General features: G+C 53.3%; 1 protein-coding gene across 9 annotated transcripts in view; it reads left to right on the top strand.

Annotated features, from left to right (window-relative positions):
• The window catches only part of ABCC8 (ATP binding cassette subfamily C member 8), a 73,607-nt gene that overhangs the window by 32,271 nt on the left and 18,078 nt on the right, over positions 1-23,258 (top strand). For 4 of the 9 annotated variants that reach the window (XM_059137557.1, XM_059137513.1, XM_059137503.1 and 1 more), the window contains 11 exons: positions 6,014-6,054; positions 7,203-7,348; positions 9,049-9,154; positions 9,330-9,446; positions 9,841-9,916; positions 10,653-10,758; positions 18,396-18,446; positions 20,220-20,255; positions 21,120-21,218; positions 22,334-22,418; positions 23,064-23,144. In XM_059137557.1, the coding sequence (XP_058993540.1) occupies positions 6,014-6,054; positions 7,203-7,348; positions 9,049-9,154; positions 9,330-9,446; positions 9,841-9,916; positions 10,653-10,758; positions 18,396-18,446; positions 20,220-20,255; positions 21,120-21,218; positions 22,334-22,418; positions 23,064-23,144 (944 nt within the window). The remainder of the gene's footprint in view (positions 1-6,013; positions 6,055-7,202; positions 7,349-9,048; positions 9,155-9,329; positions 9,447-9,840; positions 9,917-10,652; positions 10,759-18,395; positions 18,447-20,219; positions 20,256-21,119; positions 21,219-22,333; positions 22,419-23,063; positions 23,145-23,258) is intronic. The other 5 variants (XM_059137550.1, XM_059137538.1, XM_059137544.1 and 2 more) reach the window with 3 other exon arrangements.

Below are 23,258 nucleotides of genomic sequence, written 5' to 3'. Positions count from 1 at the left end.
CTGCAGGTAGAAGCTGGGAGTGTGTTTTCTCTTCTTTCCTCCTGCACTTCCTGCCTTCTGCTCCCTGTCACCAGGGATCAGGACACAGGTCATTAAGCTTGAGGTAATGGGGCATCTTCCATTCCCTTTTCCCTGGCGCCAGTTGTGGGGTCCTGGCGCCACAGAAGAGCCCCAGAGTCCCTCTTCCTGACAGGGTCTGTCCTAGGGCCGCTGCTGGGCTTTCAGCTGGTCCTTGTGTGCTGGGCAGTCAGACGGCTGGGCAGACTAGGGCACCTTGGACACTGTTGGATGCTCTCGCCGTCAGAGCCCTGAGCTGGCGCAGGGCAGGGCAGGGCAGGGGGCTGAGAAGGAAATGGGTACAGTTTCCCTCCTGTCTAAATCCAGAACTGAAGAAAAAGAGATGCGGGTCACTCAGCAAGGGTCGCGTAAGCCCCGCCTCAGGTGCCCAACCCTGTGCTAAGCCCTGGGAAGGGTACAAGAGACAATAAGTGGTGCTCCCTGTTTTCCGGGAGCTTCTGCTCTGCTGAGAAGTCAGAGCTGCCGTGTGTGAGACAGCATGGTATGGAGCACGGCGCGGCGTGGGCCAGATCTGGGCTGGCTGCCTGGCAAGCCTAATGGCACTCAGTCCTCACCGCAGCCTCGTGAGCTATGTGACTCTACCGTTCCCGTGTGCTAAGGCTCAGGGAGGGGATATGACTGGCCCAGGTCCTCAGCCAGTAAATGGCAGAGAACAGAGAAGAAGGAAGCCCCTGTGGGCTGGGAGCTCACCAGGGCTTCATGTAAGAAGTGGCTTGGGCTGTACCTCGCAGGATTTCAATGAGTAGAAAATAGAGTGGGGAGAAGCTGGAGGCAGTGCTGGGGCCACTCCTCCGAGAAGTTGGTTCCTTATTTCCCCGCAGAAGCAGGTGACTCTCGGTGTCTAGCCCCACCATGTATTGGAAGACAGGCTTTGCAGGAGTGACAAAGGGGTCCTAGGTCCCACCTGTGGACCCACAGACATGCTGCCGGTTCATGATGCCCTTCATTCACACTCATCCCAGAGACTTCTCTCTGTGCCAGACTCTACCAGGGCCTTGTGCATTAACGAGGGGCTAAGCACGATCCTCTGCCTCACAGTCGAGAGAGACTGTGCCATGAGCAGTGACCATGAACGAGGCCAGAGCCAGGGGCTCAGTTCCAGATGCCCTGCTTTCTCTTTTGTGGTACTTACCTGACCCTGGCCTCATTTGTTTCTCTCCTCACTTATCTGATAAATATTTACTGAGCGCCCCTGACAGGCCAGGACCTGTGCCAGGCACAGGGGATGTGGTGCTGAGAAGAAACTGTGGTCCAGCCTGCGGGTTCTTCAGAGTCTCGTAGGGAAGCCAGACGTGCAACTGTGTTGTGAGTGAGAGGAACAGTGGATATATTCTAGTTGTCCATAGTGTTCTACCCAACCTAGTCTCTGTGGGTCATGGGTGTCAAGGAAACCTTGTCAGAGGTGCCCAAAGGTTGATTCGAGTTTAGCCAGATGAAAGGAAGAATGTTCCAGACACAAAGGCCTAGAGGTGAGAAGGATGATGGTGTGCTCAAGACTGGAACATAATTCGGTGAAGAGAAGGTACTAAGACCAGATCGTGCAGGAGAGCCACGGAAAGAGCGTAGTAAAGGCCAGGTGTGTTTGCCATCTCTTCGAGTGTTCTGTGGTCAAGGGTCTTTGGTCTTCCCAGCTGGTCTGAACCACTACAGCCAGGGGGGCCGTCCTTGTCCTGAAAACCAAAAGACAAACCCCTAAGCCCAACTGTGCCACAGATGGGGGCATGGGGGTGGGCAGGATGGTGCTGGCGAACCTCTTTCTCAGGCCGCCAGCACCTACCGGGCCCTGGCTATTCTTGGCGAGTTTTACCCCTGTCGTTCTCCATGGACGCCCTGCCTCAGAACCGGCAGTGTGGCAGGACAAGGTGACCTCCAGACCAGGTCCCGCTTCCTCCTCCAGTTTCTGTGAATTCCTTCTGCAAAGTCTGCTTTTCCTCCCAGGGGCCAGAGCAGCCACAGTGTGCGGCTGCTGCTGACCCTGGCCTGCTGGGAGGAGAGGGGGCTGAGGGAGAGCCAGGCAGGTGCGTCTGGGAAGGGGCAGAATCAGAGTACCTGCTGGCCCTCTTGCCGTGCTGCCTCCACTGCCAGCAGCTCCCCACCCTCCCAGGCTGGCTGGATGCGAAAGAGCCGTGTGCATTCAAGATACCTATCCCCCTCCAGCGGGTGCGCCTGCTGTTAGGCCAAGCCCGCAGCCCTCGGCCCCTCCCCTGCCCTTCCCCGAGACAACCATGAAACCAGCCAGAGGCACGGATGGCTGGCTGTGCCTCCTGGACACATGGCCTCTGAAATATTTATCAGTGCGGTGGAAATGAAAAGCTCCTGGTCCTGCGGTGCCCGCTGGGGCGCCCACAAGACCAGGCAGCCTTCCTGGAGCAAAGCTGGAGGGGGCAGGAGGGAGCTGCCAATCGGAGAGCCCTGCTTTGGTTTGGGTTGATTTGTTGTCTGCTTTGTTTTTGGAGGAGGGGGGTATGCAAAGTGGATGCAACTGTTCGTTACTATGCTCCCAGGACCCAATGTAACACCCAGGGCAGAGAAGATCCTCAACAAGTCATTTTTTTTTTTTTAAGATTTTATTTATTTATTTGACAGAGAGAAATCACAAGTAGGCAGAGAGGCAGGCAGAAAGAGAGAGAGGAGGAAGCAGGCTCCCTGCTGAGCAGAGAGCCCGATGCGGGACTCGATCCCAGGACCCTGAGATCATGACCTGAGCCGAAGGCAGCGGCTTAACCACTGAGCCACCCAGGCGCCCCTCAACAAGTCATTTTTGAAAGTATACTTCTCAAAGGGTATTTGGAGAGGAGGTTGTTAAAACAGCACGGACCCAGATGTCTACACCGTTAGAGGAAGGCTTTCCACTTACAAAGGTGGCACGGCAGGCCTGCCTACTTGCGGTTACACTTTACCGAAATGGTACACCACTCACACAGGATTTTCTAATCTGCTTTCACACAGAACTTTTTTCACATTACTTCTTGCTCCTTAGCATTTAGGATTTGAGCACTATCATGTTCTCCCCGTACCGCCGTACCTACCCCCCAGATCAAATCAAAATGAGTCAGCCCATCCCATGCCAAAGTTGGAGAGAACTCAATTCTTGGTCATAGTTCCCACCACCCTCAATGTCTTACGGGGCGTTATGGGGTTCAGGAAAACAGAGGCTCAGCCTCAGGTCTTCAACTCCTGACAGCTGGGACACCCCGCCCCCTTCCCCCATCCTCCCAGGATACTGGAAAGTTTGCTGAGCTCAGAGACCCGCCAGAGCCTGCAGCGCCCCCTCATTCCAGCCATGTGCACCCCAGGGCCCAGTGGGGTGGTCTTCAGAGAGGCCTTGACAACACCAGCAGCTGGTGATTCTCTTCCCCCAACCCCCGCCCTGAACGGCACCCAGAGTTCGCAGCACAAAGGCTGTCCTTCCAGAAGAGGATGAGGGACGTGGAAAATTACACTGTCATTTGCTAACGTCTCCATACAACAACAGAACCAGGCAGAAATTAATTATATCATATACATTCTCCACACTGCTGCATCAGCGTTGGAAAACTCATTTTCGAATTTATTTATAGCTTGTCTCATTCCTCAAAGGGGTTCAGAATAAGGAACAAAATCGGAAAAAAAATAAATTAAAAAAAATTTCACGCATAGAGAAAACATGCAGCAGAACAAAATATCAATTATCACACATTTCTGACTGCAAAATCTCCCCTAGAGTTGATGTACCACATTTACTAAAGCAGCCACTTGGCATTGAATGTTGTCGGTTTCCTTCATCTCGGGCGGTTTCCTGCTGTGCTTGCGGTTTTGTTCTGCTGTGACAGATAGCGCTGCTGCTAACGCCATCTTGCTGCGGGCTTTGCGCTTCGCCCGAGTGAGGTTTCAAGAGAAACTCCCACGAGAGAGATTACAGGATCAGAAGGGCTCAAGTTCTGTGTGGCTCTAGCTAACAGAGCACCAGATTGCTTTCTCAGCAGAGTTGTACCAATTTGCCACCTAACTTCTGGTCTGTTCTTGAGCGGGGAGTTGAGCCCCAGATGGGTGGGAGGGCGTCTCGGGGTGGTACTCACCAACGGGACGGACGACGGAGGCCCCTGCCTGGAAGGAGCTTTCTGGAAGAACTGGCCCTGGAGGGGATGCGCATGGCTACCCCAGTGTTTAGAACCATATGGTCGGTGACGGTCAAGGGCCCAGCCCTGCTGGGGTCCTCCTGTCCCTCCCTCTCTCTAGCCTGCGATGGCTCTGCTATGTCCTGTGTCCTCAATCTGGGTCCCTTGTGCTGTAGGAAAACTGATAATGTTCGTACTGCCTCCTGCCAGAGACCCTGAGGGAGGGCTATCGTACTGAGACCATAGCGCCTCCTTCAGGGAGAGCAGTTAAAGGTCAGGTATGATACCAGTGTCGATAAAAAGCCTGGTGCTCAGAGAGATTAGCAGTACCTCCCAAGGGAACCGGCTGGATCTCCTCCTCCCAGAGACTGGGAACTCTCTGATAGCTGGGACTGCTTCCCTCATCAGATTAGGAAGTCCCCCAAATGTGGGCCCAATGTGTTACCTGTCTGCTGGGTAGCCCCCTAGAGGCATGCTCCCTGTCTCCCCATCATAACGGGGGCTTCCTGAGAGCAGAGTTCTGTCCCCTTCCTCAGACAAGGACCCCCCACCATGGGCAGAGGCCATGTTCCTGCCCTCACTTGGGCTCCCACATCTCCAGAATACACTGTGTGTGGACTAGCTGGTATGGGATTCTTGGAAGAAGTAGACAGTCGGCTTCTCGGAATGGTGCTGGCCATCTGTAATTCGTGAGTGTCCCCGGAGACTTCACCATTCATTACACAGGGGCCATGTGCCCAGGCTGATCCCCTGGCTCCTGGCTTCTTCTGCGTTAATTTGGCTAATTATACAAACAGACTCGTTTCTAGGCTGGTCTGGAAGAGGCTCCTGGAAGCAGGGAAAGGAGACGGGAAGATGGCAGGTAGAATAGGCATCTCTTCCTCCAGGGCGGCTGCTTTCTGGAAGTTTAGGCCTGGGGTCAGGGCTCTCTCCAGCCTCTCACACCTTGGGCCAGAGGAGCACGCCCCGTGAGGCAGAGCTAAGCTGAGGCGTGATGTTCAGGCAGCACCCCGACTCGCAGAGCCTGTGCCCTGCATTATCCCCTCTTACCTTGGAGGAAGCCAGAGTGTGTGAACAAGGACGTACAAGTTAACAAAAATCAGGTGAAGAAACTAAATCAAAGGAAAGGTCAATGACCTGCCCGAGGTCAGGGACTCCACCCTTCTATGACTTAAGTCCAGCTCTCTTTGCTCTCTGGGCTCCCTATGAAGGGTCCAAGGGCCACACTTGAAACAGAATAAGGAGGGGACCCCTGTTGCAGCAAACCAGCTGCCCCCCACCTGGGCCTGGCCGCTAAGCCTTAGAGCCAAGAGAGACCCCTTTTAAGCTGTCCTCAGTTACTCATACCTCAGTGTGGGGGAGGTTGAAATCCTTCCCAAGAGCTTTGAGAAGTTAGGAATCCTTTAAGCCTCAGAGAGAACCTGGCTTGGAGGGATACAGGGACCCAAAGCAGAGGAAGGGGTAACAACTTGGCAACCCCAGAAACATGTGCTGCTGACTTCACAGAAGCCCAAAAACGGTCAGCTCTCCAGTCCCCTCTCTCACCACTGCGCACAGGGCATCCTTCACACTGGCCACCAGGGAACAGGATAGAAGCATTTGCACTTTTGTCTGGAGGCGGGGTCTCAGACACAGGGGACAGGAGTCGGAGGGAAGCAGGGTAAGGGGCCAAAGGGGCCCCACGGCTAGCGTTCTGCCCCTCCCCTGCCCGGCCCCACCCGACCGGCTGGAGAAAGGACCCCCTGCGCCAGCACTGCCTCCCTCCAGGCCACCCTGGGCAGCTTCATTTGTAGTGATCTCATCCCTCCCACTAATCTTCCCTTGTGCTTCCTCCACAGTTTTCATGAACACGGCCATCCCCATCGCAGCTGTCCTCATCGTAAGTGGATCCCGGCTCTGTCTCCGGCTGGGGTGGGTGGCGGAGCGTGTCTGTAGTGAGAGGCCGCCCAGGGTTTGGCCTTTCTGCGCAAGGACTTTGGATGATGCTCTCAGCAGGGGGACTGAAAATAGGGCAAGAGGTTGAACGTCTGTATATGGAGCAGATCTGTCCCCGACTCCAGGCCCTCCGGGCCCAGACGACCAATGGCTTACTTAGGTTTTAAGAAATCTCGCTGTCTTTTAAAAAGAGCTATCAAGCTCTTAAATTATAAAAGTAAGACATGTTTATTGCAGAAAAGCTGGGAAATTCAGAAAGGAAAGGATGAAAAGAATTTAAATCACCCATAATCCCACTGGCAACATCTTTAATGTGTTTCTTTCCAGTCTCTTTTTAAGGCACATAATATGACATTTTTACAAAAATAGGATTGTGCCATACATGCAGTTTTGTAACCTGCTTTTTGAAATTTAAGAACATGGCGTGAACCATTCTCTGTGTCATTAGTATTACAGTGGAGTGATTTGATCCCAAGCTGTGTGGGAGCCCAGCAGTGGGGGCCCGAAGAGTGCCCCTCCAGAAAGGCCCAGGCCCCCACCGCCCAGGGCTCCCATCCGGCTTCTGTGATGGCCAGAGTTCTTTAAAAAGATGCATTTGTTTCCCCCTGGGGCCGGTGTCCCTGAGCTGTGGCGAGTTCACAGCCTGTCAGGGACACTTGGGAATTCACTTTTGACATGATTTATTGGGCTGGTCCTGGCCTGGCTCCTTGGGGAACTCTGGGTAACGGAGGCTGCTGAGCCAGCCAGGTAGCCAGAGGCGGGCACAGAGAGGAGGTGGTTTGGGAATGATCGTGAGGACATTTTCCCTGACTGAGGACTGCTGTCCGAGGGGGCAGAGCTGACCTAACCCTAGGGCTCCTCTCCGGTCATCCAGACAATGATGGGGCAGGACAGGGGGCAGTAGCTTTGACCCCCCCAGCTTAAAGTCCTAAACTTGCTGGAGTCGTTTCCGGGAGCTGACTGAAGATGATGAAGGGGTCTCGAACTGAAATTTCTCCTTGGGCCCCCTGTTCCAGCCCAAGGGCTGAGCGTTGCCTGTGTGGGAGAGGCCCGGCTCTGAGTCATGCATCTCACATGTGCCTCTGTCCACAGACCTTTGTGGGCCATGTCAGCTTCTTCAAAGGGGCCGACTTCTCACCCTCAGTCGCCTTCGCCTCCCTCTCGCTGTTCCACATCCTGGTCACCCCACTCTTCCTGTTGTCCAGCGTGGTCCGGTCCACAGTCAAAGCTCTCGTCAGGTGAGAGGAGGGTCCAGCAAGGACACTGGACGGGCAGTTCATGAGGTGGCCCCAGGGCTTGCCCCTGTGACCATGACAACTACAGCTATTTGGTCCAAGACATGTTTCCCCATTGACCTGGGCCTTACAGAAGGCGGTCATAGTTGGCCAGAGGGACTTAGCCCTGTGTGGCTTCCCTCCACACCATTCCTGAGAAGGATTCAGGTAGCTGGTTTATATAGTTCCAAGGAGAGGGAACTCAATGGCACTGGCAAGATAGCTCCATTAAAAAAAAAAGAAGAAGAAGAAGAAGAAGAAGAGAAAAAATGCAAAGTTGAGGCAAAACTTGAATCTTCTCATAAATTCTACATATCAGTAGGTGGGTCCACCCTCCAGAACCCCCCAGAATGAGCACTGTGCCTCCCTGCATGGTATCCACTGAATCTTTGTCTTCCTCAGGCTGAACATCCCCTCCTCTTTCCACGGGTCCCAGAGCCTTCCCGACCCTGGTCAGTAAAGCAGCTTTCCCCTAAGTGCCTGCATGTCCTGTCCCTCGTTAGCCTGAAGCTCCGGGAGGCGCCTACTGCTGGGCTCTAGAGCCCCGTGGCTGCTCTCCCAGTGGCATCACCCTCTTGGGGATGAAAGCCTGAGGGGTGAGGGGCTGAGGTTTTGGCTGGGGAGTTTCATACCTGGAGTGTGAAGAACTCCCAGAACCTCGGAAGTAGCTCCTGGAAGGCCAGGGCTTGGCGTGCCTCTGGGGAGAGCCGGCTATGCCATCACCCATTGCCGGTGGGACCAGACAGTAACAAACGTGCTCTGTACCTGAGCCCCTTCAGCCTTGAGGAAAGTGACCTCCCCTGATGCATGAGACCCTAGCAGGTCCTATGCAAGCTGGCAGAGTGATGGCTGTTGGAACCAAGTCGCTGATGGAAGAAGCAACTCACACGAGGAAGCTCTGGCTAGGGTTCAAGGATAGAAGTGGGCATAACTCAGCAGAACTATGGTCAAAGGAGTACATAACTAGGGAAGGCCAAAGATTAGCTCCCATTTCCAGGCTAATTGGCCTTGGCATTGTGCTGTCTAATGACCACCCCTCCTCTCCAGCCCAGCCCAGCTCTGTGATTCTGTATAGAAACCATGGTTTCAAGGACGCTGCCCATGTCAGAAATCCCTTGTGCTGACCCAGAAGCATTTCTATAGGCAGACAGTCCTAATCTCGCTGACCGCAGGCTGAGGCCTTCTCCTCCTTGAGTTGGGCATAATGACACCTTCCCCAGCGGGATTTAATTATATGCATATTAAACATTTAACGCAGTATCTGGCGTACAGCAGGGGCTCAGTAAACAGTGACTATTGTTAATAACCAATCCCAATCCTAACCAACCCTAACAATGACCAACCTTAATTCCAACAGTAACTGATAAAGCCCAACACCAATGAACCAGCTTGAACATTTAACTAACGTTGAAACTAACCAAGCTCACCCCAACCCAGACCCTAGCCCAGTCCCACATACTGATCAACACTAACAAATCCAGGTAACACCGACTGCCCACCACAGATGCCTACTGGTCTGGTCCCCTCCAGTATGGGCTTTGCTGGGACAGGGCCGTAGGACCTGGAACTTTCTCAGAGCTCCTCTCTCAGGCCATGCCCTCCTCCCTCTCCCCTCCCCACTGCCCCTGGCAAGGGTGAGGGGTGTCTATGTGCTTCCTCTGCAGTGTGCAAAAGCTGAGCGAGTTCCTGTCCAGTGCAGAGATCCGTGAGGAGCAGTGTGCTCCCCGCGAGCCTGCGCCCCAGGGCCAAGCCAGCAAGTACCAGGCAGTGGTGAGTTCCTGGTTTCCCCTACCCCCTGCCCCAGTCACTCTCAATGTTTTTCTCTCATGCCTGTACCTTGTGCCCTGCCATGTCCTATTTATGCCTTTCCTCATTGGAACGGGGACTCCCTTCCCTGCACAATTCCCAGACGTATGGGTCCTTACCTCCTCCTGACCATTCCCAGCCCCTTAAGGTTGTGAACCGCAAGCATCCGACCCGGGAGGACTGTCAGAACTTCACGGCCCCACTGCAGAGGCTGACCCCCAGTGCAGATGGCGATGCTGATAACTGGTGTGTCCAGGTGAGTCCTGGGCCCTGCACCCTCATGCCTGGCCCCCCAGCACCATCTCCAGGAGGGAACTCAGCATCAGAGACCTATGTGCTGAGTCCTCTGCCCTGGAGGTCACCCTGCCTGCTAGGAGGGTTCACAGAGTTCTTAAAACCAGGGACAACTCTTCCTTCTCTGTTGAATGGGGGAACACGTAACTCTCCTCTTGGAGAGGGTGCCTCGGGCAGGGGTCAGCATGAGAAGGCCATTTTCTCTCTCTCCCCTGCCCTAGAAGTGATCCAGGGCCTGAAATCAGTGTTTTTTGGCTTTCGTTGAGGGGGGGGGGGGAGGAGACAGGAGACCATTCACACTGAGAGCCCAGCTGCCCTTCTGTTCTCTTTCTGGCGGTGGGCTACCACCAATAAAGATCATCGGAGGCTTCTTCACATGGACCCCTGATGGAATCCCCACACTGTCCAACATCACCATCCGCATCCCCCGAGGTATGGCCCAGCTTACGTCTCCAGCATGGTCTGAGAGTGTCCCCTCAGAGGCATAGTGGAAGGGTCACCTCCCCAGGTCTACTGAATGAAGTGGGGAGAAAAAGAAAAGCCGGCATGTATTGAATACCTGCTCAGTGCTCATTCTTGGTGGGTACTCTGGGGTATGAACACTAGAGAGCAGTGGGCCGAGTCTTCCCGAAGTCCACGTGCTGGTGGGAGTGCAGCAGCAAGGACAGGACTAGACAGCAGGGCCTTGATGTCCAACCATCTGCGGCAGACATGCGAGTGTTTCACAAAAAGAAGAGTGGTCCCGAGGAGCCAGGGAAGGCGCTTTGGAAGGGCTGGGGTTTCTGGGAATGAGCAGGATCCTTGGCATCCCTGGTGGGTCATGAGGCTTGGTGGGCATCCTGGCAGAGGCTGTAGCATGAGCAAAGCATGGAAGTGGGATGGAGATGGGAGCCAGAGTGGCCTCTGTTGGGACCAGGAGGAGATGGGCTCACCCTGGGGAGCACTAGAAAGAAGAAGCAGGTGCTTAGGAAGGAGCAGGGGATCACTGGATCACTGGTAGAGGAAGGACCTGGGAAGGTCTCCAGAAAGAAGGGCTCAAAGGGGGATCCTAGGTAGGAGGAGAGCAAACGGGGGTCCCAGGATTGGGTCTATCTGCCCGTCTGTCTGGGTGGTAATTGTTCAGACTCCCTCCTGCTCCAGTCCCATCGGCTGCCCGCCCTCCCTGCAGGCCAACTGACCATGATCGTGGGGCAGGTGGGCTGCGGCAAGTCCTCGCTCCTCCTCGCCACCCTAGGGGAGATGCAGAAGATCTCAGGGGCTGTCTTCTGGAACAGGTACTAAATGCATCCTCTGGGCTCAGTTAGTGGGGAGAGCAGACCATGGGCAGGAGGGCAGCCTTTCTTTCAACTGTCCTCGGGGGAAGGCACATCATGCTCTTATCGGGTACTTGAGCAGTGCTGTTCGTTGTTATTCTCATCATCATCATTAGTACTTACTAAACCCTTACTGTGTGCCTAGTGCTTTGCTCAGTCCTCTGCATGCATTATTTCACTTAATCCTTATGACATCCAGCAAGGTAAGGACTGTCAGCAGTTCTTGTTTTATCCATGAGGGTTAAACTCTTTGTCCGAATTCACTCAACTAATAAGTGCCTGAGCTGGAACTTGCACTGCCTCCCCGTGTGGGGAACTGCGGCACAAACACTGGTTTCCAGCTTGGTTATCCGCAAAACCAACGCCAACTGCCCCGTGGGTGTTTTGGGGAGCCAAAGATAACTCAGACAAGACGTGGGTTTCCGCACAAAGATCCCTATCTTAATGAAAGAGCCAGAACCTCAGGTTGAGTCAATCGCGAATCTATTATTTATACCCACGTTCTTCCAAAAAAAACCACTTGAAGCTAGTTGATAAAGGATACATATAACACAGAAGGTTTTTAAAAAGCAAAGAAGAGCAGAGAAATGAAGAGGGTGGGAAAGGTGTATAACAGTCTGGGTAGGGCCTAGCTCGGGGCCCCCTGCCCCCACACCCGCAGCCCAAGGCAGGGGTACCTGACAGGTTCGTTGTGCGCATTCAGGAATAAAGTTTGCAGCCAGTCGAGCAGAGGACAAGCTTTCCCTACAATTATTTCTAGGGGGAGATCATCATTCAAGAGGTCAGGTTTTTCAGAAGCCTGAGTACAGAACGGAGCACAGAGAAAGACCTTGGGTCCAGTGTCTGAGGACCTGTAGGCACCTCCATGCCCTGCTTTTCCAAAATGTCCCTGAATGGTGCATCCAACAGAGGGCAAATTTCCCTCCTCCGTGGGGCTGTGGGCTGGCGGGCAAACCCTTTGAGTTTCCTGTGACTTCAGTGTCTGGAGTCTGAATTCCATCAGGGGCAGAAAAGTCTCTGCCTCCACTCCCCATCTTATTTGGGGGATTTCTCAACACGGCCTGACTGGGGAGACCCTTTGTACCAACTGTCCCTCCGGGCTCTGAATGAAAGAGCCTTTCCCTGTTGGTTGAAGTTGTGTGTCTGCGAAGGGAAGACGGGATTAAGGATCCCGGAGATTGGGGCTGTCCCTGGATTCTTGGGATTGTGACCCACTCAGCATGAGTCAACCCCCACCCCCACCACCACTCCGGGCCTGATCCCTTGGCCCCTGTTTCTTCATCTCTTCTCCCAGCCTCCAACCCCGGGTGTCCTCACAGCATCTTCAGCCCTCTCTGTCCTCTGCAGAAGCAGCAGGCATGCTTGGCTGGGGTTCAGCCCTGCCCCCCCCACCTCTTCTTCAAGCGTTGCCAGCCCTCAGGGTCTGACTACTGCCACCTCTGTCTCTGGAAGCCTCTGCCCCAGCCCAGGAGATACAGGGACCTCTCTAGGGCAGCCAACATTGAGTAGCCTTTCTGTGCCAGGCACGGGACAAGGCCCTTCATTTACTTCATTGTCTCAGTCAGTCTGCCTACACCAAACTCTGTGAGGTAGACATCATTAACCCCACTTCACAGATAAGGAAGCTGAGGCAAAGCAAGCGACCCGAGGCCACCCAGCTCTTAAATGGCAGACGTGGGATTTGTCCTAGGTGCTCAAGCACATGGGCTTTCTACTGAGTGCTGAGAGAGCAGGAGCTCAAGGGCAGTGTGAAGAAACCGTTAGGCAGACAGTCCCAAGGCCAGCCGCCCGCGGTGGCCAGGATACCTCCCTACCTTGTCCTCAGAGCCACCGCTCAGGTGCTCACAGCTCTGTCCTCAGAACCCTTGCTCTCAGCAGGCAGCGGGGCCCCAGCCCCTGGCTAGGTTTGAGTCTGGGGGAGTGGGTGGGACTGAAATGTTCTCACTTCTCCAGGATCCATTTTGCCCTCCTCCACGGTGCAGCGTCCCTCCCAAGCAAAGCGAGCCACTTCCAGGGAGCCTGCAGCCCACCCTAGGAAGTTGCAAGACTTGGTTTGCCATGCAACTCAGACTCCTGTCTCTACACTGATGCATTCACTCACCCCCTGTTTATGGAGCATCTACTGTGTGCCAGACCCTTGGCACAGCAACAAAAAGGCAAAGATGGTTAAGACATGGCCCCTGCTTTTATGGGAATGGAAAGGAGATTGGGGCCCTAATTGAGCACAGAGGAACAACAACAATGACCTCTGTAAGGAGAGAAGGTGTTGGAGCCTTGAAGAAGGAGCGGGTTTCATCTGATGAAAGAGGCAAAGAAGGGTAGGAGAGGAAGGTGTTCCAGGCAGGGGTATCAGGATGGCAAAGGTGCACTGATAGGGAAGAACATGATTCTGGAACCTGGAGCCCTGGAGGTGTGGGACGCAGTGGCGGACAGCAGGAAGGGGATTAGGCTTGGCTCAGACGCCCCTATATACTAAGCCCAGGAAAGTAAGATTTAGCCTGAAGGCTATAGAGGAATCATACTGGTGATGAAGTTAGCATGGTGGGGCGAGGGGGTGGGGGGGCGAGGGAGGAGCTGCAGAAAGGGAGACCAGTTAGGAACCCATTACAATGTACAGCAGCTGGGTGAAGGAGTCTGGACAGACACGACTCAGTTACCTTCATCTGCTGTTTGCCTCTCAAAATCCAGGACATGCACAAGCTCTGTGTAGCCCACCTGTCGTGGACATTGAGTGAGTGAACCGTGGGGGCTGTGTGTCCAGGGCCCCTTGCAGGCAAGCTCCGCACCTCAGACACTGGGCCCAGGTTCTCGGGGGAGGCTGCACTTGGAAAGCAAGCCAAGAGCAAAATAGCATTTAACCTGGCAGCCTCTCCTGCAGGCCTGCCTGTCTGCAGCCAGAGGCCCGGGCCATGGCAGGCTGCCCCGATGTTTTCGTCCACACCGCCTCCAAGGCCTGGTGACCAGGCAGCCAGGAAGAGCTCTAGTGGGCAGAGGGCGGGGAGCTGGGGGATTAGGAGGCTCAGAACAGCAAATACTCTGGAGAGATGGGTTGGTTTGTATAGCCGTTCATGTATTCTTGCAAAGAACAAATGACAAGTGTCGCTGAGCAGACAGGAGCAAAAACTCTGGAGGCAGACTGCCTGCGTTCAGGTCTGAGCTCTGTGCTTTGGGAAATTCTGGGACCTTTCTGGCCCTGTCTTCTCTTATTCCCATGGGGCTGATGTGAGGCTTAACCTAGCGTGTAGCAAGTGCCCTATAAATATTATCATAAATATTATTCTTAGACAATGGACTTCTATGGCAGGTACAGAATTCCCCAGTGGCTCTTGAATGCATTCCGGCCTCTCTCTCAGGAGAGATGGTAGTCAGCTCCCTGGGCAAGGAGACCATATCTTATTTGTCTCTGTATCCGAGAGCCTTTGCTAAATGAATTCCTTTGCTAAGTGAACAAACCAGGAACAATATATGACCTTCCAGAGGCCGCCATCATAAATGTGTCTTGACCTCTCTCTCCTCCAGCATGCCTTTGTCTATGCTGTTCTCCTAACTCAGAGCTCCACCACGCAATTCCCCACCAACATTTGGAAAGTGGGAATCCTGTCTGTGCGTGCCTCACACTGTGGTGTGATTACCTGCTAATGTGTCTCTCCATGACACAGAGCCCCTTGAGGACAAGACTGAAGGGCTGTCCCCCAAGTCCCCAGCACAGGTATATTTTGTGAACTTCTCTGTGCAGACTGCAAAGGAGAAGACCTACCCCAGGGAGCTCATGGGTCCTGGGTAGACAGAGGCATGCAGACGGAGCCCCAGGGTGGGCACGGAGGGTCCATCCGGTGAGGGCAGCGTCCCTGGGCAGAGCCAGCACATGGGCCACCGGCTCCAGGTCTCATGGAGGACCACATGCCTCCCCAACATGCCCTTTACTAGCAGGTGCCCTCCAGCATGCAGCACTCTGCTTTAGCTCAGTATCAACCTGGGAATCTGTGAACGATCTCCTTAATACCTAAGAAGAAAAAGCTTTGATGAAAAGTTAATATTAGCAGATATACTCCTGTGAAATTCTTTCCCTAGAAATGAGGAATAGAGCCATTCATGAGCATAGCAGAATGATTTTAAACGTCCCCAGGGAGCCAGCAGGAAGTAGAGCCCTGAAGAAAGCACTGGGTGGGGAATGTTCCATTTCCTGAGGAGGAACTGTAAATCAGCCTCTCTGGAGCTCCCTGATGCCCCTGCTTCCACCGCCTGCTGTGGCGTCCACATAGGAACCGTTTGTTATTCTGTCTGTGCCCACTCAGGCGGCCTTTTTGCCCTGGGCTGCCCTCAGAATGCTGTTGCCTTGTGGGGGGTTGGTGGGAAGGCTGCCTCCCAAGACCCTTGATGCCCCAGGAGGTGAGAAACAGCCTCCTTTTGTGACTATGGTCTGATCTGCCCTTGCAGTTCCTGGAGGCTGTGGGGAGTAAAGGGTAAAGGGCTCAGGTGACCCCAGGTTTCCTGGAGGAGGCAGATGTGGTGAGGTAGTAAGCAGACAAAACAGGGGGCCCTGCATGGAGGTGATGAACCAGGCTTGGAACCCAGTGGTTTTTGGCCGTAGTCCTGAGTCTGCCCCTCGCTTGCTGTGTGACCTTGGGTAGGTTATTTCACCTTTCTGAGTTTTGGTGTCCTCATTGGGACAATGAGAAAAATGCTTTCCTCTCTCGGAGACTTGGTGTTAGGACCCAGTGACATTAATTGGAAAGTGCTCTGTGGGTAAAAAGTAACATTTCAAGGTAGCTACAGACCTGTTGGGGGCAGGATGAAGGGACCCTGGGGACCCAAAGGCTCTAACGTCCTCTCTAACCTGTTCTGCCTCTTTCCTGTTTATTGATTGCTGGGATCTTAAACAAGTGGCAGGCCCATTTGATTCTCCCTCCGTGTGCATCTTTGGGACCAAGCATGGAGCCGAAAGGTGATCCCCCAGTTCTGCAACCCCACACCTTGCCTCCGACCAGCTCGGAGCTGTGTTTATAACATATTCTCCCAGTGTCGCTGAGGTTCGTGCCATTATCCCAATTTTATACAGAAGGAAAGAGAGGCTCCCCTAAGGGAAGGGACTTGCCAAAGATTTCACACTATCACACTAGTGAGTCAAGAAACTCCTCAGAGATGCGCTTCAGATCCCATATTTTTTGCAGTTCTCTGTGCTGCCTGCCATCCTGTGCTGCCTCTTCCTCCAACCTAGAATTCCCTCCCTGTCTGCCCTTGGTCCTCCCCCACTTTCAGAGTTCATCTCAGCTCTGACTTCTTGGAGTCTTTCCATACTCTCTCTGATTTCTTCTCCCCCAAACTATTTTTTACATTTACATCATTCTCCGATTCTAGAAAAATGTCATTAAATTAGAAAACTTACATAAGTATAAAGAAGGTAAAAACCACCCATTTCCAGTCTTCTCTCTATGCATTTGCAAGGTGTTTGTGGGTCCTTACCCCCGAAATTTCTAGGATACTTTCCTACCCTACTTGGTTTTGGCCCTCATAACTTTCTGACTTTTCTCTACCAGATAGCAAGCCCTGTAAGGGCAGGCTCTGGACCTTAATGCCACTTGGTGTGCACACAGCTCCTTGCTGGTTGAAGGGAAGGCGATAGGGTTGGAGAACTGGGGGGAATGGTCCCAACACATTTAAGACCCCATGAGAGAAAGGATGTGCCCCCTGTACCATCTTGTACTTCTCAGATGGAAATATCTACACACAAAGGCTTGGGGAGGCTTATTCTAGGGAGGCTGGGACTACACTGGAAATAGGCGAAGATGTACCTGGATTCATACCCCAGCTTCCCTTCATCCTAACTGTAACATCGGGCATGTCATGCAAATTCTAAGCCTCAGTTTCCCTATCTATAAAATGGGGATACTCACACCTCTTTATAGTGTTGTCCTGTGGATGACAGCTTCACACTGTGTCTGGTATGAGGACAGCCCTCACTGAGTGCTAGTCTCCCTCCCTCCCTTCTTCCCAAATGACAAAGATGTCAGTTAATAACCTCCCTATGCTACGGGTCACTCGTGCGTTAAGCAAGGTGGTGGCTGGAAAAGATGCTCTTCCTGCCTTAAAATCCCACTGGGGATGAAAGACTCATGCAGGAGCTGATTAGAGAGTTAGGTAGTCCTTTACAAAGGCTAATTGAGCAGTCCAGACAATGATGCGAGCTGAGTTAGGGCCCAGAGCGCTCACTGTGTGCTGGAGTCCTCAGGGTGGCCGCAGATGTGCTTTCCTCTAGGTAAAAGACAGCTCTGGAAGCAGCTCTTTGCAACTCTGAAAGCAGGCAAGACAGGAAGTTTCCAGAGACAAGCTCATCTGGGCCGTGCCATAGTTGGGATTTGTAAGCTTTGGTTTTTCATCTGTCTCACGTTATCGGCTGCCCAGAAATTAAAGCAATCTGGTGGTTGGAGAATGCAAGGTTGGCTGGGGTTGAGAGAATGAAAGGAGACCCCAAGATCGGAGAACAGAATCTTGAGGGGACGTGAGACTACGCATTCATCAAGATCTCCTCTCAGCTCTGCTCCTCAGCAAGGGACAGAAAGGAATTCGTCAGTCTCCTTTCTGTCCCTGGTTTTGTCCATCCCAGTGTTCCTGACCAATCACAGTGAAGTAATGTAGCATGGTCATTAAGAGCATGAAGCTTTAGAGTCAGACACATAGATCTATTTCCTTTGCTACTTGCTGGCTGGGTGGCTTTGGGCAAGTTACTTAACCTCTCTGACCCTCACTTTCTTTGTCTGTGAAGTGGAGACAGTCAAAGTCAACCTCCTTCATGTGATTATTTAAAGCTTACAAAAGATGATACTATTACAGAGTTTATCACAGTGCTTCTAAAATCTCAATATAAATGTTAGCTGGTTTTAGTGTGATTAAAGTAAGATCTGTATGAAAACAGAGCCAATTGTCTTTCCCCAAATATGCATGTCAGAAACACCTATTTTCTTGACAGAGGGCTACTTCTGGAAGGTTGAGAGGTGGTCTGGGGGAGGAGAGAGAACACTGGCAAAGTCAGCATCAAAATTCAGGTCACCTCACTCAGACTTTTCAAATTTTTTTTTACTATAATCCACAGTGTGAAACTCATTTTACATCACAGTCTATTACATTCATGCATTGATAGATAGGAGAAAAAATTGTCACCAAAAAATACACATCTTAACCACATGCTATGCACATTTTTCTTTAGAGCAGCTCCAGTTCACTTCCTTCACACCCAATTACTGGGTCCCAATCTACAGCTTGAAAGCACCACATAAATTGATTCTGAGCTTGACAAAGTCCCTTTGCCTCTCTGAGCTTTTGTTTTCCCAACTGGAAAACCATCGTGATGCCCAGCCTGCCTTGCTGTGCTCTGAGCCCGGGCCAGGAGCACGGATTTAGCCCTTGCTATTTGGAGGGTGCTCATCTAGGTGCTGTGGGAGGGACAGAGATTGAGAAGAGGAAGCCACCTGGGGACACTGGGGAGGGGTGGGAGGGGCAGGGGTGGTGGGGATAGGCTGCTCTCCAAAGACCTTTGTGATGGAGAGAAATGCAGTGGAGTGAGAGTAACTTGGTGTTGGTTTTTCCCTTTTGTGCCCCAGCAGCCTTCCTGATGAGACGGGAGAGGACCCCAGGTACAGCCTCGGAACTGGGTTAGAAGTGGGTCCCAACAAGGAGAAGAAGCTGGGGGACTGGGAGGGCTTGTGGGGGTGGGGTACTAAGTCTAGACCGCAGGGTCTGCAGCCCACATCATGTCAGAGGCCCCAGACCTCACAATTAGGCATACTTTCACAACAAGGGCAAAGTCTGCTTCTTGGAGAGAAAAAAACAACTTAGACACACCAGTCAGTGGCCTTCAAAGGCCATATAATATAGAAACACATATACAATATATCTGCGGCTTAAAAATGTCATGGTGAATGCAATGGCTGGCTCATTCGGCAGAGCATGAGACTCTAGATCTCAGGTCGTTAGTTCAAGCCCCATGGTGGGTGTGGAGCCTAGTTAAAAATAAAAATTTTTAATTAACTAATTAATTAAAATGTCATGGTGGATAGTCAGCAGCTACCTGCTAGCCATGGGCTGGTGGGAAGGGAGAAAGGGAGTAACTGCTAATGGGTACAGATTTATTTGGGGGAGGTGATAAAAATGCTGTGGAATTAGCGGTGACGTTTGCATGACCTTTTGACCCAACTAAAAACCATTGAGTTGGAAAACAAATGGCAGGGAAAGAAAATTAGGGGGTGGGGGGAGGTTCTGTCTAAAGGGTCCTAGGGAGTGCTTCTGAAAAAAAAAAGTTGAGAAACATTGCTATGAGAGAGGAGGTGGATATCCCCCAGGCCAGACAGAAAATGAGGCCTTACTGCTTTATGTTTAGTGTATGGGCCTGAAAAAGTCCAAGTAAAATCCATTAATGAGGCTCCGAGACCCTCACAACCCTCCCCAACCTCACAGCTCCCAAGAACATCCCAGACACCTGGGCGGCAGCATGAAGCCAGGACTGGGAACGTTGACTCAACTTTGTACATACACTCAAGCTCCCGGCCTTCGCTCTGACCCTGGTTTCACTTCTCTGTGGTTCCTCTGCCCTTTCTCCCACCTTGTCCTCAAGTGCCTGGGTGTGATGGGAGGCCCAGCCTCTCTAGCCACAGTGACCATGCTTCCCGAGCCAAAAGGCCCAGCTGACAGTACATGACAGGTCTGACCGGGGGATGAGAACAGCGGGATAGAAGGGCGACACCAGAGCGGTTGCCGGCAGCCCAGGGCACGTGGATGCTGCAGCTGACTGTGCCCCTCCCCGCAGACTCCCCCACATTCCACCGCTGGCTGCTGACAGGGCCACACGAGGCTTCCCATCACGCCTGAGCCCTTCTCGGCCCTCTGGCTGCCACCGCGAGAGCTCTGTGGGCCAAACGTTCCCACACACAAGCTGCAGGCCTGGCCCGGCTCCTTCCAGACAGCCCTCCCTGCCCCAGCTGTTTCGGCAGCCACGTCTGTCTGAGACGAGTCTGTGCATTTGAGCCCCGATGCAGAGGCCGGTGTCTGGAGGAGCCACATGTTGGCCTTCATACTCTTGACACAGGATTACCCACACCCCCGCCCAAAACACACACACACACACACACACACACACACACACACACACGCTTACACCCCTGGTGCCTTTCCCCACTCTCCCTCTTGGCTGGGGCCCTCCTCACACACCTCACACATACTGGGGTGACTACACAGGGTCGGGCAGCAGAGGCTCCCCCAGGACGGCCAAGCCCCACTCCACACCCCTCCAGGCAACATGGGTGGCTGCATCCTTGGTCCCAGGGGCTTTAAAGGCACCCTCATGCTGGGTTTGAAGGAGCCTGGGTGTCTGTGGAGAAGTTGGTGCATGCATGGGAGCCCTGAAGTTATGTCTTTTCTTCCTGGTGCAGCACAGAGCGGGAGCCAGTGGCCGACTCAGACGTCAGGTACTGTGATGGGGAGCAGCCGCCCTCTAGGCAGGCTTCCTCAGAGGGGTTCTTCCAAGGGAGACACAGAACTCTTTTTTTTTTTAAGATTTTATTTATTTATTTGACAGACACAGATCACAAGTAGGCAGAGAGGCAGGCAGGGAGAGGAAGGGAAGCAGGCTCCCCGCTGAGCAGAGAGCCCGATGCAGTGCTCTATCCCAGGACCCTGGGATCGTGACCCAAGCCAAAGGCAGAGGCTTTAACCCACTGAGGCACCCAGGCGCCCCGGAGACACAGAACTCTTGAAGGCAGCCCCGCAGGGCCCATCCCAGCTGCGGGATAGAGGTCCAGGGGGGCTCCATGCTTCACCAGATGGGTCAGAGGCCTCAAGCTGCTCCCTTCACACCAGATCATTTTTATCCCCCCCACCCTACCCCTTGTCTTTGGTCTTCAAAAACCTGATCACACTAAATGTGGTTTCCTTGGCTCTGCTTATTTTTTTAAAAAGTTCCACTTGGACAATTACCTGTTAGTGTCAAAATCAAGTGGTTTGAGGGCCTCTCAGGGAAGAAGGAAATTAGGGGTTGAGGCATTACTTGGTTTGGTCACACTTTGGGCTTCTCCCAGTTCTGGGTGAAGACTCAGGAGAAATAGGTGACGGGGTGGGACAGGTTGGCATCAGGGCAGGGCAGGGCAGGGCTGCGAGCCCATTCCCCCTAGTCTGCCAAGACCCCAGCACCCAAGCCCAGCCCAGGCTGCTGGAGGCCACACAGATTCCTGCCAGGTGCACCACCTCCCCGGTCTAAGCCATCTGCCTGACAACTGCCTCTGAGTACAAGCCCCTGAGAAGGCCTCCCCTGCTCCCACCTGCTTTTATTCCAGGAAGAGAGGCCCCGTGGCCTATGCTTCTCAGAAACCATGGCTGCTAAATGCCACTGTGGAGGAGAACATCACCTTTGAGAGTCCCTTCAACAAACAACGGTAAAAGCCTCTCTGAGGAGGACAGGCTGGGGGAGGGGAGAAACTGGTCAGGGGCAGCCCCGGACAGCCCTCCCTGGCGCCGGAGCGCCAGCTGGCTGCTTGCGCCCCCATCCATCTCCCATACCCAGCCATCCTGCTCTCCGGGATGCTTATCTGGATTCTAGCCTGTTCCATATGGCGCACCTGGAAATGATTCAGATATGCCTGGGCATCGGGATGGTCTAACTCCTGTGGGTGTGAGGTCATTGTGTGGAAGCCCCAGTGCCTTCCCTTGGGGCGAAGGGGAAGGCTGACCCAGCTTCCCATCGTTCCCTATACCCGCTCTGCAACTCATGCGCTATTTTTCCTCCCATGATAATAATGGTTACCATCCACTGAGCTCCTGAGTGTCAAGGGCCGTGTCCCACTCTTTCTATGCGCGGTTTGAGCTCCTGAGTGTCAAGGGCCGTGTCCCACTCTTTCTATGCGCGGTTTCCTCTAATGCTCACAACCGCCCCAGCAGGCAGCTACTATGATTACCCTCTTTTTACCAGGCTCAGAAAGGTTAGGTAACTTGCCCAGAGCCACCCAGCCAATAAGTGAGAGAAATGGGTCTCAAATCCACGGCTGCCTGACACCCAATTACATGTCACCTAGACACTCTGATGCCTCCATGCACCCTGGCTGGCACCTGTCCAAGCTAAGAGTTGCCTAGGGAAGTAGGAGAGGAGCAGGCTGGCCAAATATTTGATCAGCCATCATCATTACTGCCAAAGCCTACCAGCAGTGATTTTCCCTGGCCGTGTCCCCAGTGTGGGCTCTGGCCGCAGCTTCTCCCACTGCGCAGGGGCCTGGGGCCCCTTCTTATCTCTTACATGGCATATTTGCTACTATCCAATTTCATCCTTCAAATATTTAACTGGCCCCAAGACTCTGTGAGGTGCTGCCCTCAGCTCTTTTCATGCTCACGTGGTGTTTGCTTTGCACCCAAGCAGAAGGCCATTAAGGCCATGGCTCTCCCTGAGCCCAGCTGCCCCAAAGCTAATGGCCCAGTGCATGTGGTCAGGCCCCACTCTGGCCAGGCTGACTGGCTGTGTCTGCCCCCTCCTCCCAACCCCCCCCCCCAACCACTCCAGGTACAAAATGGTCATCGAAGCCTGCTCCCTGCAGCCGGACATTGACATCCTGCCCCATGGAGACCAGACTCAGATTGGGGAACGGGTTAGTAGCAGCCTCTATGGGGTTTTGCACAAGGCAGGGCCAAGCTCCCCTGACCCCCACCATGTCCGGAGATGATTTTCAGGGAAAGCAGGTGACTGGAAAATAAGAGCGGGGAAAGGTGGAAGAGCTGCCTGCAGTGAGGTCAGAATGGTCACAAGCCCTGGGCTGCTGGCCGTCCTCGACAGGTTTGCAACCCATGCTTTTGTGGGCTGGAGATGACTTGGTATCACCTTCGTTCATGCCTCACGTGTATTCTAAGGCCCACAGGATACTACGATAGACCCAGAATCATCTCCTTCATGTACCCTGGCCAGGTGGGGCCCCTCCTCCGTAAGCTCAGGCGTATGGGTTCTCCCACAACTGTCCTTCTATATAATTTAAATCCCTACTTCCTGTGTCTGAGTTGTCACCGGTCAGATGGTCCCTACATGATGAATCTCCAAAGACGTAGGAATCCCGCTCTCCACTTCGGAATGGATTTAGTAAACTTGTATAAGTCCCTCCTCTCTTCATGGTGAGGAGGGGTCCAAGAGGTGGAAAGAGCCAGGCCTCCCTCTCAAAGAGCTCACAGTCAAGAAGTGAGGGCCAGGACAGTCTTTCCTGAGGGGCTTTGAGAGTGTGACTTTTCCTCTCCTTCCATCACAGGGCATCAACCTGTCTGGTGGTCAACGCCAGCGAATCAGTGTGGCCCGAGCCCTGTACCAGCACACCAACGTTGTCTTCTTGGTGAGTATCTTAGCTGGTGTCCTCCTCGGGGCCCTCCATGACTCACTGCCTGGACACACACACTCTCTCTCACACACACACACACACACACACACACTACCACCACCACCACCA

This window comes from Mustela lutreola, chromosome 1 (genome assembly GCF_030435805.1).
Source record: "Mustela lutreola isolate mMusLut2 chromosome 1, mMusLut2.pri, whole genome shotgun sequence".
NCBI lineage: Eukaryota > Metazoa > Chordata > Mammalia > Carnivora > Mustelidae > Mustela > Mustela lutreola.
This window is presented reverse-complemented; position numbering and strand designations above follow the sequence as displayed.